General features: G+C 40.4%; 1 protein-coding gene across 4 annotated transcripts in view; it reads left to right on the forward strand.

The window, feature by feature from the left end:
• Positions 1 to 20,820, forward strand: part of LOC148391171 (contactin-4-like) — a 54,135-nt gene that overhangs the window by 9,323 nt on the left and 23,992 nt on the right. For all 4 annotated transcript variants that reach the window (XM_088388795.1, XM_088388793.1, XM_088388792.1 and 1 more), the window contains 8 exons: positions 3,360 to 3,492; positions 4,130 to 4,305; positions 7,519 to 7,614; positions 12,213 to 12,416; positions 13,927 to 14,029; positions 15,026 to 15,210; positions 17,224 to 17,363; positions 20,545 to 20,674. In XM_088388795.1, the coding sequence (XP_088244921.1) occupies positions 3,360 to 3,492; positions 4,130 to 4,305; positions 7,519 to 7,614; positions 12,213 to 12,416; positions 13,927 to 14,029; positions 15,026 to 15,210; positions 17,224 to 17,363; positions 20,545 to 20,674 (1,167 nt within the window). The remainder of the gene's footprint in view (positions 1 to 3,359; positions 3,493 to 4,129; positions 4,306 to 7,518; positions 7,615 to 12,212; positions 12,417 to 13,926; positions 14,030 to 15,025; positions 15,211 to 17,223; positions 17,364 to 20,544; positions 20,675 to 20,820) is intronic.

Genomic DNA, 20,820 nt, shown 5'->3' on the forward strand with positions numbered 1-20,820 from the left:
AATAGCGCATTAGTAGAATCGACCTCCATGGTGGACAATCCGAAACACATCTGTCTGATTTTTCTTCTCTCAACTGTACTAGAAAATTAATCTTGACTTTTGTGGGTATTGGGAATAGATTTGGGATTTTTTTTCTTTTTTCCACAGATTCTAAACGTAACAAATTGATGTAAATAATGATTTTCTTGTCATTGTGGATTTGGAGTTCATTTAGTCTTTCACGACAGCAGCACTGCTGAATTTTGCAAAAAGTGACATCAAACACGATGCGCTCATGATGTGTTTGCATCATCGTGCTCACTGGCCATGAAGGGCATTTCATGTATGTCAGATGGCCTGAAACTATGTCGAGGCCCCTTGATCTCTTCTGGCCATTTCCCAGCGACAGCATGAACATTGACCTCTGTCACTCCACCGGGTGAGCAGCCCGTAGTGAGCCGGCCAGTGTCAGACCACCTGACAGTCTCCTGTCGGGCAGACCCTGTGGCCCCGAGACCTGCGAGGCTTTGGGCGATAACTGGCCCATCTGTCCCATTTCATACTGATTGTGAATATGAAATACAGGTGGGGAAATGTAAAAGCAATTCAGTTGGCTGGAGTGTAAATCGATTGAATCAGCATTTATTCTTTCTTTCACACTCTTCAGCATGAAAGTAGTTTTCCTCGTCTTAATACTTTCAATCAGGGTTGAAATATGCTTAATGGTAGCATTCGTAAGAGCCCAAGTTTTGTTTCTAAAATTGTCTCTAGACATCTTAAGGTGAACTTACCTGTTCTTCCTCAGAAGAAGCAATTATGTCAGGGAGAATGGGGGGAGAGAACGGGGGGGGGGGGGGGGAGAGACAATACCCAGATGGCCTTGCCGCCGAGACCTGGTTAATTGGCAGTGTTAGGTATTCAGAGGTAGTTCGAGAAAAAGCCTCCCCTTTTGCTTTTCCACCGGTCCAACATCTTTGTTTGTCTTTGTTTTGCTTTGTCAACACTTCCCTTTCATCTGCATCTCGATACATGATTTATTCATGTCTGCTTAGACTACCTTGTTGCTGTGCATGTGCGCAACCAGCACATGGAGGTGTGTACACCATTGGAAATTTCAAGTGTCTTTTGTGCCACAGCCCCTCGCACTCCCACTCCCCCTCTCTGTGCCATGTCAAAGAAATCAATGATTAATGTGAATAACATGCTGTGTGCACAAAGCCACCAGGATTGGACGGCCTGGTCTATTCTTGCACCTCGCAGGGGGGTTAATGATAGGAGGATGCTAATTGCGAAAAATTAAAAATACTTCTCTGAGATTGTTTGAAAAAATATTCAGAAGATAGGTGGTATCTTAAAATACATCACATTATATTCAGCATTACAGTCAAGAATGTGGCTTCACTAGATTACATTTGAGTAAATGGTTGATAAATATTTCTACAAATTGATCATTATGTCAAGTGTTGGTCTCCTTGATGAATCGAAAATTATTCAATTTATTGATTCAGTGAGCATTAATTACTTGTCGTCAATAAAGAGGACATCTCGTCTCTACTTCTTAATTTATGTTTTTCAGTATAAGTGATTGAATTTAGGTCGTGACATACAAAATGCGTAAATGCCGTAAATCTTTAACTCTGATGTGTAAAATATTGTAACTTGTCCTTTACGTTTCTTACGTCTTTAAAATTTCAAATAACGCTTCATGCATCAGACGCACAATGCAGTGCTGCTACTACTTATCTAGGGTGACATGTGTTGTTTCCTTAAAAAGAAGAGCGATTGTAGAATTTTTTTTCTTACTGGCAGCACATCTTCCATCCTGGTTGTTATGTGCCAGGTGTGTTGCATCAGAGGTGTTGCATCATATGAGCTCAGACTTGTATACCTGTTTGTCACTTGTCTGGGGAATTTGTGGGTGAGGCAAAAGAACATGGTGATGTACACAAGTGTTCTAATGACAGTGTGATGAAACACTAACTTGTGGTTTATTTGCATTCGGGAAAAAAAAAAGATAGTGAATGTTCTGTTCACTGACAATGGCATTCAAATCTATTGTGATTCTTTTCCTGATGATATGTTCATTCCAGATGAGCATCAAATTTTAAATGAACCACCTGTCAAAGTCAATCTACGCTATAGTGCATCAACATGAATAAACAACTTGACTGGAATGCATTAAAATGAAATTCAATGCAAGAATATCCCGAAGCTGGTGAAGTGAATGATGTATAGCTCAAAGCTTTTTTTTTTTTGTTGTTGTTCCCTTGCACAATGTTCACCATGTTTGAGAGGAAAAAAAACAACAACAAGTCGCAATATATTCCCTCCGGTGTTAACCTGTTGGTTGAGCTGACTTTGTTCCCTCTCGGAGGAATATGCAAATGAGCAATGTTTTTACAGTGAGGGAAAAAAGAATCAGCTTGTCGCAAGTGCGCGGTCCACTGGGAATCCTGGTTGGGGGTACCTGTATGTGTGTGTGAGGGGTGGAGGGAGGGGGGGCGGTACTGTGACCTACTTTCGACTGCAAGAATCAAGTCGGCGAGTGCATGCTGAAAGACCCACTTGTGTGATAAGAAAGTTTCCTGAAACATCTGTTCAGGCAACTAGAACAAAGCTTTGGTCGCCTTGAAGGAAACTTCAGATGTTAAACATACGTATGTGATGTTAGACGAATTTTCCTGAGTTATACCATTCTGACTCTTGTGTACGTGTGTTTTATATTCATATACGTACTAGCAGTTCAGAAAATGGATGGATGGATATTAGGGGTGTAACAAAAAAGACTTGCAATGGAAAAACATTTTTTTACCATTAAAATGATGTGAGTAATAAGAAATCTAAATCAAATTGTTCCATTTTAAAATACATTGGTGGCGCACCTCGGATAAAAAATCCAATTATCACTTTACCTTTGTACACCATCCCTGTATTTAAAGAATAAATAAGAATAACCCAGCCTAGCTAAAAGTTTGCGTTCATTTTGAAGGTGTTGATGATGAACTTTATACATTCTACAATATCAAAGCGTGTCAACTCTTGTGACAACAAATCACACTTCTGAGACATTCCATCTTATTTGATGTAACACTGACATACTGTAGGTTGTACACACCACAACACACACTATAAAAAATATAAATTCACTTTGCCTGGGGGCAGAGAAATATAATACACTGTTTGTTTAAGGGATAATAAAAACTAAAAGCTTCGGGTTTGTCAGCTCCCAAATGACAAGGGGTTGTTTTGGTGATTTTTACTGACAATAAAGAAACTTGAATGGCCATTAAAATAGAAAAGTTGAAAGACAATAAACCTGTTTGTGACCACCATATAAATCTGTGTTTAGAATCAAAAGTTTGACTTTTTTGTTCATCCAGTCAGCACCGTCCTGCAGTGTCCGGTCTTCACCAAACAGCCTGGTAGCATCGTGTACCCTGTGGAATCGACAGAGAAGAGCCGAGAGGTGCTGTTCAGCTGTGAAGCTCAGGCAAGCCCACCTCCAGTGTATAGGTGAGTGAGGAAAAAAAAAAAATCATCTGTTTTATGAACATCAGATGGTGCCTTTCATTTAGCATTTCCAAACAGAACTTCAGAAAAAAAAAAAAAGTCATGTTTCTTTTTTTTTTCGATTGATAGGAATTAATGCATCAAGCGAACAGCCCGCCCAACATTTAAAGCCTCATAAGCCAGATGGTGTTGTATTTATGCCACTGTGTACACGCTCTGTTAGATGATTGCATAAAGCATGCCATCAAGTGGAGCCGCTGTTGTTTCCTGCTTGCTTGAATAAAACACTGTAAATACACTTAGGAGATGATTTCATTCAAACTGCTTGACTTAGTCAGAATATGTTGTGATGGCATTCCAGGAGCCAAATAAACAATTCCTTGGTTGCTTTCAAATGATCTGGGATCTCATTTAAAAGAAATAGCGTGCAAGATATGCGTATGTTCATGAATAAATTGAATAATCGGACTTTGTCTAAACGATGCCTGAAAACATTTTGAATTGATGACATTGAAATGGTTGTGATATTTATTTCACTGGTTTCCAAATTCTCGTCGGTGCCCCTGTGCAAGGACACACACCTACAATTGCTACACAATCTTAAAATTTTATGTGATTTTCATTTTATTTTCTGTTTTAGATGGAAACTTAATGGCACAGAGATCCATCCCAAATCTGGATCTCACTACAGCTTATCAGGAGGCAACCTCAGAATTAGTCATCTGAACAAAGACCAGGATGCCGGAACATATCAGTGCCTCGCCTCCAACGCTTTTGGGACCATCGTGAGCCGAGAGGCCGGTCTAACCTTTGCATGTGAGTCTTAATCTCCCATCACGGATTCTCATTAACATTCAAACAGTGTTAAGGATTCCTCTTTTGTGTTTCCTGGGGTTAACCCAACAGATCAAAACACATCAGCACTCAAAGCGTTGTTTACGTGCAAAGTGTACTTTCTATTTGCATGAGTTATTAGTGCACCACTTTACATAATCAGCAACTCGGATCAATTGACTAATCAAGGGCAGCGAGTATTGAGTGGGAGCGACCATCACTTATGGTCGCCTCAGGAGGTGGACAGCCACAACCCTCGCGAGTAGCATCATTCATCAAAAGTTTGTGACACCGAGAAGAAGAGGGCAAACCATTTGGAAACGGGCCAATTTCAAAGAATAACCTTGGAGGCATTGTGCCGCATGTGGACTGACGCCGTTGCTGTTGTTTTGCTGAAAAATAAGTTTTGCAAAACAGTACGCCGGTAAGCAAGAGCAGAGCAATTTCACACAGTCTGCTGATGATCATTTCTTCCCCATGGTGGCTTAAGTTGATTTTAACACTAAGTCGTTATGCACACATCAAAGTATCTGGCTGTTCCCCGAACATACTAGTTTAAACGAAACCGTTTACTCACTGTATTGTGCTGTGAAAATAGCCCGTGACTTAACACCCTAACATCTTTTAGAAGAATTAGTCATCAACAACAAGATTAAGAGCGCTCTGATATCTAATTAAAGGGGATGCCTCACTCCCGGAGCAAAATTACTTTTTTAGAAGGCAGAGCATGTGCTTGGAAAAGCACTTTGCTCTCCCGAATACACAAGTTATGCTCAGAAGAACTCATCAGGATTTTATGATGGATTTAATATGACCGTCCAAAATCATGTCATAAAGAAAAAAACACTATGAGTTAAATATATATATAACACTGAGTTAACAGAGAGAGAGATACTTTTAGTAAACGTCATTATTTTGGAAAGATGTTAAAGTTAGGGTAAGACATCTTGTCAGGTTTCAAATTGAAATCTGTTTTAACTTCATTTTATATCCGCACATCTTACATAATTAAATTACGTGAAGAAAAAAAATATGTAGCAAATGCAGCCAACCAATCCGCCAATAATGTGCTCACCTTCCTAAATGGCTGCAAGCGATGAAGGAAATCATCGCTTGTGTATTTATAGCCGGAAATGATTGCCTCCATTTTTTAGCTGCCGGAATTAATGACCTCACGGTTTATTAGAGAAGTAAGTATGTCTTCTGTCAAATCAAAAAGTCAAATTAGAGGGAAAGCTCATTTTTAAGCAAAAGGTCACAACGTCTAATAAAGAAAAATGGGTTCACACCGGGTTTTTTTTTTTCCCTGTGATTAACCGCTAGAGAATTGCTCTTCAAAATTAGAAAGTTGCGACTCAGATTACGTTATTGATTACTAAAACAGCTCCTCACAAAACCATTTCGAACCTTGTATCATTTCCATGAAGGAATGCTTTTTTTTTTTGTTCTCTTATATTTCTATCAAGGATGGCATGACACGGGCGTGCAGTCTCAGTTGCCCTTTATATTATCGGCTGAAATGTACTCCTTTCCATCATGTTAATTAAACCAAAGCAAGAATAAAAAAGAAGACGGATGACACTGGCCCATACATGTACGCCTCTGACTACAGCTGAAGGCTGCTAAGGTCATAGCGGGACAATTGATGGAACTGTCACGGAAACCAACCAACACGATCATCTACATCCGCATTGACTCTTCACCGGGTTCCAAATATAACTGAAGAAATATGAGTGACATTGTCAACAAATGACCAAACCTCAGAATCTAATCTGAGCAGACCATCATTCACTTGTCGTTAGTGTCATCATTTATTCTTGTCTGATAATTGGAAAATACAGTGGGAACTTATTGACTTCTTCTTGCTGGAGGAATATTAAGCAGGCCTGTCATCCTCGTCAATGCTTGTCGTGTAATTCATTATCAGACGTAGACACTTGCCTCAACAGACTAATGCGGATTGATTGGCATAGTGCAACAAGAGTCTGAGATCTCTTCCTTTGCCAATATATAAGTGCACACACACACACACACACACATATCAAATGTCATTTTGGGATTTTTGTTCATTTTTTGGGGGACTGTTGAGAGGCAATTGTTTAAGTGGAAAGGAACAGGGGAGTTGAACTTCTATATGCAACAACGGAAGTGAGACTACGTCTGGCTCAATGAGTCGAGAAAATCGGTTGTTTGTTCCACACACTTCACAAATCACCAGACTTTGATGTTGGCCAAAAACCCTCCAAAATACAATTTTCTGAATAGAAGTCGCTTGTTCATTTCCACTTTGTTTCGGGAGGCTTTTATCTAACCTTCTATCAGGCCTCCAGATGAAAGTAAGTGGTTCGGATCCTCCAAAATTGTGCTGTTGTTTGGTATTGAGCGGATTGTCTCGGTAAGACCAAAAAAAAAAAAAAAGTGCAGCGCTTTGAGGTTTGTTTGATTGAGATTTAGCTTTACTTTTCCTTGGCGGTGAGCACAAACATCTAATGGACTGAAACAGCGTGGTCAATCTTACATTTGCTGAAAACATTTTTGTTTATACATGGTTGAAGTTAGCATCTTTGTTTTTCACATTTGGCCAAACCCAATTTTTATTTTTGCTGAACTATTGAAATATGGTGGTGCCAAGTGTGTTTTGTTGGCTAGTTGTGTCCCATGGTGTTGATTGCGTAAACAGTTTCAAATGCGTGTTTTTCCTGCAAAGAATATGTTTAGACTCTTTAGAGGTTTCACTAACATGAAAGCAAGAGAGCTCACTGTGGCTGAAAAAAGAAGCAAATGGGACACACCTTCATTATGCAAAAAGATACGGACCCAAAACTCAACGCGAAAACAACAAAAGAGATCATCAGGGACAGGAAGCAAAAGATTTGATTTTTCCTGCCGAAGAGCGTAAGCCTCCTCGAAACAAGCAACAAGAAGAGAATAATACTATGAAAGCCTGTAAAAGCCTCACAAAGTAATACGGTAATTTGGAAGATTTGCCGTGGCATTTATTGCATGGAAAGGATTTGCAAGGAAATAGGAAGACTAATTCGCCATTCCGGTCCAGTCCTAAAAAGAAAAAAGAAAAAAGTAGCGTTACCCTATAAATAATAATCTTCAAAGTTGTGTAGCAGATCCAGGTGAGTTATAATAGTGAATACTTGTGAAGGGTCATGTAATGTTTAATTGTTTTTGTGTCTTTTTCAGACTTAGAAAACTTCAAAACCCACCGCAGAAATCCCGTTTCAGTCCGGGAAGGTCAAGGAGTGGTTCTGCTATGCGGCCCGCCACCACATTCAGGAGGTAACACTCATTTAAATAGTTGTGTTAACTTTAAACAATGCAATGGCGTATATATATTTTCTCCAATTCTGAGGGCACATTTGAAAGTATTCCTAATATTTGAATCTCATTCTGTAAATACATTGCACATTGAGGGGAAAGCTCTGCACATCCCTATTCAGCGCCATATGTTTGCAGACCTTCCCGTAGTGGCCCAGAGCTCAAGTGGGTTTCCACCTGCCAGTGGGAGGTCTCAGAGGACACATTATGCATGGCAGACAGCTGTCTTGGCCTCTGGATGGAGCATGTGCCCATCCAGGCAGCAAGACGTGTTTGGACAGAACGAAGAGATGGAGAATGACGGGAGGGGATGGGGCCAATTTCTCGGGACTGACAATATTTTTCGTGCTCATTGGAGGGAGTCACATCTGCTTATTGTTGGCTTATGGCGTCATTTCTACCTGCATGGTTGCTGTGGTATAAATGAAACCAGATAAGGTTATTATGAGGAAATCCCAGATTTCCTTCTTCCTCAGACACTTCTTCCAGCTCCTATGGGGGATCCCAAGGCTCTCCCAAACAGAAGAAATCATCTTGTCGTGTCCTCCCCAGCGGAGGAACTTGCTCAGAACACTTCACCAGGGAGGGCCCCAAAAAGGCATCCCAATGTGATGCCCGAGCCGCTTCCTCTGGCTCCTCGTTGCAGAGGAACAGCGGCTTAACTCTGAGCCCATTCTGGTTGACTTCGCCTCTCACCTTATCTCTAAGGGAGAGCCCAGACACCCCGTAGAGGAAACTCGTTGTGGCTGCAGCGATCTTGTTCTTTCAGTCACGACCCACAGTTCGTGACGGTAGATGAGGGTAGGAACGTAGATCGAGCGGTAAATTAAGAGCCGCATCACTGCCGACACTGCACTGACACACCTCCTGCTCTGTCCTCCCCTCACTCATAAACGAGACCCTCAGATAGTTGAACTCCTCCACTCGGACTCGGGGAGGGCACTCCGCCCTTTTCCGACCGAGGACCACGATATCATATTTGAGGGTGTTTATTTCCATAAGATTAAAAATATAAAGTAGGCAATATATTCTTAAAAGTTACTGTAAGCTACTATATTGTTATTTCATTTACATTTGTGTCCCTGATTTTTTTTTCCGAGGATTATTTAGTCTGATTATGAAATGACACATTTTTGTAATCTGTCACAATCCCTTTTAGTCGTAGTCCCATGCCTGTCTGAATGTAAAAACATCACATCACTGTCACTCCATCCCCTCCACACTTTTGGAGGCTTTTCTCCCAAGCATGTTCAATTTTGACATCATACAGCACAGGCCATGGTGACAGGCAGCCGGCAACGTGACAGCACCATGAAATGGGATATGCTCAAATTCCAGGGAGTGACACTCTTCTTGATTAGAGTTCCTAATCATGTATGAAAAGGTCACAGAGGAGTCTGAGTGGGGCGCGCACACATTTCCCCAAGGAGACGTGTGAGTGACAGTCCTCCTAAATCTCCTTTTAAGCCTATTTTGAGTTTACACTGCACATTGGTGCTGTTTTATCACTTGTATTGTCTGCACGTGTGCACGTGTGGGGTGTGACAGGCACAGCCAGTGGGAAAATATGAAGCGCTTCCTTATAGGTTATTCTCTACTTGTACAAAAAGAGAAATATGTTTCATGTTGGCTATGACACCTGTAACCGACTTGTTGGGCTTCAATTTTGCAAATGCAGTTATATTTCTAAATGCTTGAGAAGGATTTGGTTGGGTTCTATTTAACGACGTGGTGTATGGTTGTTACAGTAGCGGTCCACTTTCCCCTCTGGCTGCCACAGTGGATCAGTGGCAGCAAAGTGAGAGTATTTCTGACTCCGGCTTTTTTGAGGGCATTAATGGGCTGCAAAATGTGACTTTGCTTTGACTTGCATTGAGGACGTTATGCCTCTGACCTCTATTTTAGAATGCTCAGAGACCTTTGAGGAGCACTCAAGACTGAAATCACTTTCCTTTTGTTGTGAATTTTTTTGCTGCTACCCGAGGCTTGATTTAAATATTAAAAAAAAAAAAAAAGAACCAGTGCATGTACATCCAGTCCAGCCTTTGAAAAAGAGACAATCGACCGGAGACGTCTAGGAGACCAGAAAAGATATGACAATTACACAACGAAGCTTTTAAGTCCTTCTACAGACATAAGTGGAGCGTCTTGGCTTCTTTTTTCTCAATTAGTTTGAAGTTTTTACATTTGTTTAAGAAATGGTTTAGCTATTTTGATTAATGTTATGTCGCTCTAGAAATCATAAAACTAACTTGAGTTGGACTTCATTTCCATCTTGTTCAGGCTTTGATTGCTCAAGCAAGGCCATTCAAAGTTGCTGATTATGATACTGAACATGTTTAATTCACAAGGATTGTGTTTTGACCTTACTTGAGGACATAATGCTTCGGATCTCTATTTTCTAATACCCAGACCTCTGAGGAGCACTCAAGACTGAAATCACTCATTTCAGTGGGTGCTTTATGAATATTACCAAGACACTTGGACCTCCCCGAGTCTCTAAAAACACAAGACATTAAATGCCATCCATTTTCCTTTCAGTCTATGCAGTTTGAAAAATGAGTGGGAGGTACACTGAGCAAGGGGAAGATTTGATTGCCCACCGTGACGCTCTGAATATTCAGAAAGGCTTCTCTTTTGAAGTTGATCCTTGAGACAGGTGCTTTTTTTTTTCATAGGCACTTGTGTAAAATGCGCTTAGTTTAAGATTGAAAGAGCCATCAAAGCCCTTTGACGACCAGACAGTCATCATTCTGGGTGGCATCAATGAGCTTCAATGACAGTTTTAAATGCGTTTGGACATGCAGTGGATATAAAATGTCAATGCGCTGCTTGTCAAATGCCAGGTTTGGGATGATATAATAAAAAAGAAATGATACAGTTAAATAATTTAAACCATTTTCCAATATGACTTAGAACATGTATATGAACTGTGTTTGCAGTTCCGTTTCCCATAGTGTTTGTTTGCTTAAATAAAAAAAAAGTCCTGTTTACAGCTCTAAAAATTCCACTGAAGCGAGTTAATGTTTGCAATATCTTGTTTTTTTGGTAGACTGACACGCATGTTGTGTGCCCTGTAATCATTTGGGAGCAAGGGCAGGTGCCACTGTAGTGTAACACATCCCAATGGACGTCTGCGTCATCATCACTCGATGTTCTTCTGCTCATGCATTGCAGTTAAATCATAATCCCAAATGATGAGGATCAGCCGCTTTCATTCCTAGCTGTACAATAGTTGTACCCCCTTTGCTGCTTGATGTTTTGCTTCATGCTGTGATGAATGGCCAATCATATGGGAGATGAACAAGGAAAAGGGTGTCTATACATATCTGTTTGTATAAATGCTATGCCGTTAAAAAGTAGAAAGGTGCTATTAAGCTGTGCAGGGTAAATAGGACATTGCAACACAAACCAAAGAAATAAAGGAGCAGGTTGCATGTCATTATTAATGTTTGATGATTTGAGATAAACATGACAACCCAATATGTTTTCAATTTGCTTTGAAATATTTTTTTTAAATGCACTTTTGATTACGTCAAGTGCATTATATCTTGTGTAGAAAATGTTTGAGTATATACACCCACACATCCACCTGATTCAGCTTCAGGAAAATAAAAGATAACCTTCTCTTCACATCTCATCTTGTAACTGTAGAATCAAAAAAGAGAAGGAAAAAAATGAAGCCCTCATTAATACTTAATCATGCCCCCACCAGTTGCTAGCAAGCCAGCTGTTCCTGTGGCCGCTTGTACATATCAGATCCAGAAATAAATATGCTGCTTGCATTACACACAAAAAAAAACTTGATATAAAAAAGTATTGGGAACTGCAAATACTTAATTTTGTATATAACGCCAAAGAAAAAACAAAAATGTGAGACTGCTCCTCAAAATTGACACATCTTTAGTTCTGTCCCCCTCCCCCTTAAAAAAACAACCTACAATTAAAAAAGAAGAAAGTTTTCTGAAAGTAAAAGTTAGCTTGTCAAGCATAAATATAGCGAATGTTGTTTTCAATGGATAAAATGATCTTCAGTGTTTGGCTTGTCACCCTGCCACAACCTGGATGCCAGAGAAGACACCCAAATGGTGCAGGGTCTTCATTAATGTCACATCCACTGGGGTGCTTTCATATTCAATGGCATTTCTCGGCGCTAGAGAGAAAAAGGATGTGATTGCTGGGGAGACAGCCGTTGGTATAGAACAGGTTACATCTGCATTTCACAAAGTTTTGCAGGAAAACGTATCCTAGTAACAGGTACAAAAAAGAACCTCGAAACAAACGCAAAGGGTTTTAAATGGCTTTTTTTAGTTAAGGAAGTTTTCACTAAGCTGTGTGTCATCTGCACAATTGTGGAAGCTGATGTCTTCACCCTTGATGACATTCCCAAGGGGAACAGAGCCCCCCCTCACTCAATTTCATGTGTTCTTTATGTGTATGCAACGAGCTGTTGAATGCGAAATGTACCTTTTTCAATTTCATTAATAATATATTGTAAGTAATCTAATGTATTCTGTTATCACCGCTGAGTCATCCAAAATCTTTCTTTATATTTACAGATCTGGAATTCTCCTGGATTTTCAATGAGTACCCGACGTTTGTGAAGCAGGATACCCGTCGCTTCATCTCGCAAGAAACCGGCAACCTCTACATAGCTAAAGTTGAGCCCTCTGATGTGGGCAACTACACTTGTGTCATTATTCACCCTGTCACGAAGACTCGAGTCCAGGGCCCGCTCACGCCACTCGTGCTGCGTAATGACGGTAAGATCTGCTTGCTCCTCATAACGCAAATGATGGATGGATGGATGGATGGATGGATGGATGGATGGATGGATGGATGGATGGATGGATGGATGGATGGATGGATGGATGGATGGATGGATGGATGGATGGTTTTGCTATGTGAAAATTACCCACCCACTTCCACCTGTCTACTTGAACATGGATGATTGTGCTGTGGTCACATTCCAGTGTAAGACATCTGTGATAGGGATCCAAATTAGCTTTCATAGTCACTCAGGGAGCCATCCTGAAAGCACATGCCTCTCAACAAAATCGACACAAACACAAAATTGCCTTGTTTCTTCCATTTCTGTGGCTATTGGTACACCGGGACTTTGAATTACAGCATTATAAGGGAAGCCTATTGCTTCACACTTGGATGAAATACCTTTATTGTTTCATTATTTATTTATTATTTGGTTCGGTAATGAGGCAGACAGTTTGAATCTTGGGCAAAAGTGACATACAAATGCTAACTACCAATGGAATACACAATATACGTATCCATCTGTGCATTCCTCTCTGCACTTGACCGCAGACACCAGATTGCTTTTTTGGGTATGAGGTGTCCGTTCTTTTTGGTGTTCTCGCTTTTTTTCCACAAAGTACCAGCTGGAGTAATCACAAGTTTGGAGGGCCTCCCGCACATGACGATAGTTTTTCTCTTTGGCCTGTGGGCTGGTTGGCACATTATCTGCTTAGTATTTGGGATTTTAACAGTGCTCAACGCCTAGTTTGTGTTGCAGCAGGTGGGATGCAGAATACGTATTAATCAGTGTTTTGTAACACCTACACAGAGGCCCCCTGTTGTCTCCAATTTGATGATTTTAAAAATGAAAGTGGAGGAAACAACCCAAAACAAGGAATTACAATAATTAGACACCTCAGTTTTGATTGATGGATATGTCTCACTTGAAAGCCACATCCTCAATCCTCTGCTCATCCCAAAAATATTCAGCGGCACAATAGGAATATTTTTAATCCAGCAGAGCCGCTTCACGGACGGTAAATGAGATGCTTTGTAGACACATTGACAGCTCCCACGGGGTTTGATTGGAACATTGTCTGGTTCACAACGGTTACAAGTACAACAGAAGAAGCTCATCTGTATGCAAAAGCTCAAATTGTCCATGAATTGTCAAAGATGTGCTACATCTCCGCCGTGGAGTTGTATTTTGGTCTGGTTTTTCTCATTACGTTCAATGGAAGCGCTTTTTGTGTCAGCGCTGTGAGCAAAGCGGCTCTCTGTTGCTCTGATCACAGTTGGAAGCTGAAGAACTTTCCATTTTGTCGAAAACAGAGGCTGCATATGAACATTTTCAGAAGCCCCCCCAAAAAGCGATCACAGCTTGCCACTAGAGATTATGCACTTGTGTATTTTATTTGGATCAATCTTTCAAGATTATTTGCAGACAGAAAATATGCAATTCAAATCACAATTAAAAAGCAAGCAAACAACACAAATCATGTTTGTAATATTTCTCTGCAGGTGTGATGGGTGAATATGAGCCAAAGATTGAAGTCCAATTTCCTGAGGTGGTTCATGTTGCCAAAGGATCAACTGTGAAGCTTGAATGCTTTGCACTGGGAAAGTAAGGCAACACTTGCACATTATCACCTGAACATAAAAGGAAAATATTTTTTGCTTGTTTGTTTTTTGCATGTTTCACATCTTAACTGAAATTCTCATGGACCTGAGAAAGAAGTAGGAGTTTCAGTTTTCACTTGTGAATGCTTTTTAGAGTATCATGGATCCCACACTGCAGTGCGAGATAATGTGCTTAAAGTTAAAACTCCTGACTTTAACTCCCTGAGGTCAGAGGTAATTCCTGCAGTTTTAATTTCAGCAGGGAATAAAAGACCTTCTAATCCTTTAAACCTTTTGTATGAATAGAATGTTAGTGGGAGCAATTTAGCAAAAAGCCCAAAAATGCTGTCGAAAATCCTAAAATGTGCTGTGTAAAATGTTTCATGCTGCACTTAAGTTTTGTTTTTTTAAGATTACTGACAACTAAAGAAATTAGGAAAATATATACATAGGCTATAAAATGGCATAATACAATAATACATACATTTGCATACATATGTATTCCCTCTTTGGATTAAGATACTCTAATTAGTGGTGAAATTACTAACTAATAATGAAGCATAGCCATAAAACTAGCATTTATCCGTGAACATTTCGTCCAGGTTAATTCACATCTCACTTTGATGGAAAGGACACAGACAAGCTGAGCATGATATTGGCTTTTACCGATCGATCAAGCGCCAGGAGAATTTTTTTTTCAAACATGGCGACAGCAGTTAGGGTGAATGTGTACGGTCTGATCGGCAATTCACAGAGCGCTACAATTTTGTCTTTGAGTTTCCATCTCACTTCACAGGTGAGTGCTTGATGCTAAATGTAGGTTACGGGTGTGACGCATGTAGTCCATTGTAGGATGCATGACGTCACCATCCAAAGCTCTTTTAGGAGATTCATGAGTGATATGCCTTCCTGATGTTTCTATAAACTGCAGTTTCTAAATGAAAAGTTGCTGAACATGATTTCATATACTGAGTAAAATCCATCTGTTTCTTCCCACCAGCCCAGTTCCGTCCATAAACTGGAGAAAAGTGGATGGCGTTCCTTTCCCCAGGAAAGTGGACATGAGGAAAGCGAGTGCCGTTCTGGAAATCCCATACTTCCAACAGGAAGATGCTGGCACGTATGAGTGTGTAGCTGAGAATTCCAGGGGAATGAACACAGTGAAAGGAAAGCTTTCTTTCTACGGTGGGTTATCCCCCAGCACGTACTTCTAGTAGTCGTAGCAGACCTGCATGCATCACTTCTGAGTGGCAGCAACAGTCGTGTCTCACGTGGCTTACACAAGAAGAGAGGTGTGTTTTAACGGCACATCAAAATGATTAAAAACTGCCGGTCATGATGCCTCTAATATTTTCATCCAGATTAAAAAGGAGTTAGTATGTGGATGAAGCTGAGCCCTCGCCTACGACCTTGATGATGATCTTTGTATTGGGCTGGGCCAGATGGCATCATGATTGACATTATTCCAACTTCAATGGAGATAAAAGCTATGAAATACATAGACCACATATGTCGGGGACATAATCTTGCCCAAAGCATCTGGAATGACAGGAAGGGGGTCAGTGGATCCACTCGTTGCTGTGGTTAGTCCAGTAGTTGAACCCTCGTCATCTATTGAGCTCAGTGGTGGGGTGAAGGTTAGCTCCACTTGCTATCTTTCTATTGCCTCCCCCCCACCCACCTCAAGTCAGACTGCATCAGCTGTCAGAAAGAACTTATTTGGGGTATTAAGCAATTTGCCATTGTTTACAACCTTTTCTGAAAGCTCTCGGTCTTTTCCCCTTTAACGAGCCAGGAGCACACCATGATCCATAGTGGCTGGTCATAGTAAGCTGCCAGGTCCTTTTTCATTTTGATGTCTTTTGTCTCCCTCTGTTCCTCTCTCACTCGCTCTCTCACACTGTCTGCAGTCAGGTGATAAAAATCAGTAATCTTATTTTGAGCCTGCTTTGAATTAAGCTTTTGAGACATTTGTCAGCAGTGTAAACCAATGGGGGGATCGATAAGGTATATCTTGTTCATCCAAGCAGGCTGCAAAAGTCGGTCTCGGAGAGGGAAATAAATGAAGGTGGTGCTATGTAGCGGGCCATGATTAAAACATTTGCAATCATTCATGTTGTCACATAAAAAAGGTGGCCATCGTTTGGCCCAAAACATTTTTAAAAGGTTTTTCTGAATTGAACTTTAATTACTTCTTTCGAGACGTTTTGGGCGTCCAAATAGACAACAATAATAGCAATAATACATCACAATTAAGATATGCTTTCAGGACACAAATTCATCATTGCCAAATATTCTGACATAATTCTCTTTTATGAATTGATTACACATATGCTGTTTAATCACCACATCTCAGTGAATGTGTTTTCCTCTCTGATGTTTGATGAGATTCGCTTCCTTAAAATAGAAGTGTGACCTCTCTACATCGACATTCTTAAAATATAATATCAACACAAAATAACACCAAATGAGCTGCATGGGTCTTATAAAAAAGAGAAAATATGAATTGAGTATTTATACAGGAATGTGGATATAATATATATCTTATCTTTATGTGGACTAAGGAAGTACTTCGCTATAAATATTACAAAGTCTCTTGCTGGGCAGCAGCTCCATTTCTTTTCATCTTTTTTTCTCGATCACTAAGTCCTCTACATACATGCATGCTTTATCACAGATTCACTATGTGCTGGAATTCTGCGTGTGTGCGTGTGTGTATAGAGTGAATACAAGTCATTGACTTTTTCTCATGCCCTGCATGTTTTAAAGCCCAATACTGAAAAGCAGAAGGCAATTAGAACAAGGTTTTTACTGCTACGAAAAAAAACCTCCAAAAGGTCAGTCCTTGAGAGTGACATTAGTTGAGTTTTGTGAAATGGAAAAGTGCAGTCTGCCATTACTCTTTCCTTGCCACCAGCCCCGTGTGATAGTAGCTTGACCTCCGCACCATCCAATATGTATGGAGAGCGTTGTTGCACTTGCTTTATCTTTCCACGACTGCACCTTTCCCGTAATCGTTAACAGGCCTTGAGTTACCTGCAAGAGAAAATTCTGTTGAAATGTTTACGTATTACAAGACTTATTTGGATGAATCAAGCAAACTCAAGTTTATGCTGTTCGAACTCATCATTCTCATGTAGCGCTTTACGTGACAATCTATCGTGATTAATAGGTTGCTCTTTTTGGAAACATTTCCAGCTCCACCTCATATCATAGAGAAGCCTCAAGATGTCCAGAAACTAATTGACGACTCCTTGGCATGGGAATGTAAAGCCACAGGGAAGCCGAAACCCTCCTACAGGTGGATGAAAAATGGCGAGAACCTGGAGCCTGCAGAGGTGAGCCTTGAGAGATTTGCCTCGTGGTAGAATTGTGCATGCTGTTTTGGTTGGATTTAAAACCGGAGCTTTGACGCTGAGCAGGGTTGTTGGGTAAAGACCTTCTCATACAGTATGCCCATATTTAGAAGAGCTGATGTAGCAGTAAACACAAAAAGTTCTGCTGTTGGTTTAGACAAGAAGTAAACAAGATCTTCTTTCAGTATTTGCAAAGAACACCTGACTTGACTAATTTTAGGAATTAAGTGCAGCAGAAAAAAAGGGCATGAGCGCTCAGTTTTACGTGCTAATTTCCAGGAAATATGTACTTTATTCATCACTACACTGCCTTTGCAAAAAGCATTGCGTTATCCACTTATCTAAAATAGCATTGCACTCAAGTAAATTGCTGCATTTTCTCTTGCTCAACCGGAAAGAAACGACAATTAGCATTTCATTTTAAGATACTCTTGAAAATAAAGTGACATAAGAGAAACATTGACAAAATCATTCTTTTACACTCAATCATGCTTGCCTTTGCACAAATGCATTTTTATTGTTAAGATCTATCAGGAATGTCAATTCCTGTAATATGCACCTACATTTTTTTTTACATTAAAAAATGAAGAGATAACATTTTGTAGTGCATCATAGACCTGATGAATAAACAGCTGCTTCATTATGCAAAGCTAGCGACACAAACACACCAGAGGATATTGATCAGTGCTACATGTTGTTGGAATGAACCCAGTGTGGCAACACATGCACAGCCAAGCCTGTCTAACAAAACGGCTAGCAATCATGCTGAATCATCAACAGCATCTGTAAACAATGTCTGTGACATTTTTATTAAATTTTGGAGCAAAGTGAAAATATTATAATTGTCATAATATCCATTCATTGGCCAGCTTTTGCTAGTCGAATCCAAATCCAAACAAGTTGTATACATTTAGCCTCCTGACTGTTCTCTGGGGCGTCCTGCCTTGTGGAACAACTCACCAATGAGGCGTCGTGGAGATAGACTAGCCTTACGCCTCATCTAGCTCCTCTCCATGCCGACCAACAGCGGCTCTAATTTGAGTCCATCTCGGATGACTGAGCTTCTTGCTGTATCTCTAAGGGAAAGCTCAGACAATCAGCGGCGGAAACTCATTCTATCCACTTGTATCTGCAAGCTTGTTCTTATCACCCGCCTCACCATAAGTGAGGCTGGGAACGTAGCCCAGCCGTTAAATCGAAACCGTTTCCTTTTGGCTCAGCAATGTAGTATATATGCAGAGCCAGCCTTAATTTGTGATAACATTATAATTCCCCAATTTTATGTTTGGACTGCAAAGAGATTTAAAAACTATAATCCATAAGCACACTATAAAAGCATTTCATGCCCTTACAAACATCTTTAAACATTGCTGTGCTCTTCAAAATGTTCAATTTGACTGCGCCCAGTACATTCTGAAGGTAGTTCTTAGAGTTACGAAATGTAGTCCACTGTATTTTCAAATGTATTACAACAAAGGAATTTTTCAGTGCCCCAGAGAAAAAATATCAACATAAAAAAAAGTACAGTACCCCTTTGAGTACCCGCTCAAAATAGCCAATAAATGAGGGTATTCAGACTGCACGGCTGAATGGATTTACCTTATTTGAAATGCCACCGTTAACCGCCGCCGTGCAATGAATGGAACGGCGAAAGGTCAACCACATATAATAGGGAAGCTCTGTTTGCTGTTTAGGACACATTTTGCTGTCTGTCTGAATGTAAACTCGTTGCTAAAATGTTTATGATTCGGTTTGACAGAAATGTTGTATATCACTTATATCAATGTCAGTCACATCCTGTCTTAGTCATTTGTTTTTATCTTTACATTTAGAATACGTACGTAAATAATATTCCTAAAGCGTCCTCCGCCTTGCCTCAGTATTTCAGAGTTGGGTTTTTCAAGAACAAAAAAATAGATGCTGGCACATTCCGGCATGCACCAACAACCTTCACGCTGTGATTTGTGTGCACTGTTATCTACTTTGCACAGGCACAGTGAGAGGAAGGGTCAGAGTTTGTGCAAGATCACTCACAGTCAAACCAAGCTTGCTACTCCCCTGCAAACTGCAGTCAAACTGAAATAAAACAAATAAAAGAATTAACATGACTGTTACAATAATTTGACAGGGTATTATAAATGAAATATAAGTTAAAAATAAATTCACTGTTTGCTGTTTGTAAATAACCTTCCCATTTATTTTCTTTCACTGTTACCAGAATACTGATTTGACTTTGTGTCATGTTTAATGAATAGCAACCAATTTAACATGCCTCCAGACAGCTTCTTTGAAAATGAAAAAAATGCAGCTTTTTTCAATACTTTATTAGTCTTTGGACCTTCAGTGAGTCAGTCAACCTTGTTTTGTATTCTGACTGTATCTTGTTTTCTTTGAGTGGAGTTAAAACTATTCAGACAGCCCTCCAATAGAGAGCTTACGTTCTGTGTGAGCCCTAATTGAATATCAAAATCGAAGGGCAGCTGTAGGCAGTCCTGAAAATGAGCTTGGAAATGTATTAAATAAATGAATAAATCAAAACCCTTGTACCGTTTACTGTCAGCATTGAAAAGCGGCGATAAAGAAGTTGAGGGATTCATATATTGCTAGTACAAAGCTTTTATTTCATTCTGCTTAGTCATACATACATACACACGCACACACACATACATATTGTATATATATCCATCCATCCATCCATCCATCCATCCATCCATCCATCCTTCCATCCATTTTCTGTTCCACTTGTCCCCAGCAGTCATCGGGCAGTAGTCGGGGGACACCCTGAACCGGTTGCCAGCCAATCGCAGGGCACCCAGAGACAAACAACCATTGGCACTCGCAAAATTTCCCAATGCAGTACACCCTAAAATATTCCACTATCCTTATGCCCCTCCTGCTGAAGGGGAAACGGACCCTGCGGTGCACTCACCGATATAAATAGGCCATGGCTTTATTTCACTCTCATAAACATGCAGATTGATTAGGGTCATTTTCTGCTAGCCTGCCTCCATCCACCCAAGCCTTCCCCTCCATTAGTGATGAAATCTGAGATTTATAGCCACGTCTGTTATTTTCAGAGCATAATTCACCGGCCCCGCGGCTGTTTTTATGTAGATGAGCTGTGGGAACTTGGCCTATTAATGGCATGTGTTTATGTCCATAGGAACGCATACAGGTGAGCAACGGAGCATTGTTAATCAGTCGCTTGACCCTGTCGGACACAGGAATGTACCAGTGTGTCGCCGGGAATAAGTACGGCGACGTCTACTCCAATGCCGAACTGCGAATAATAGGTAAGATCACGTCTTTGTTAGCATGTGTGACGGGTGTGCCTGCATTCATTGCAGTTTGCACCAAGCTCTTTATTGGGTCAATTTTACCAGATGACCTTTGCCCCCTCAGTTATTGGCCACCAAAAGGGATATGGCATCTTTCTGAC

The sequence above is a fragment of the Syngnathus floridae genome, chromosome 11, assembly GCF_059516105.1.
Source record: "Syngnathus floridae isolate MCC-2025c chromosome 11, RoL_Sflo_1.0, whole genome shotgun sequence".
NCBI lineage: Eukaryota > Metazoa > Chordata > Actinopteri > Syngnathiformes > Syngnathidae > Syngnathus > Syngnathus floridae.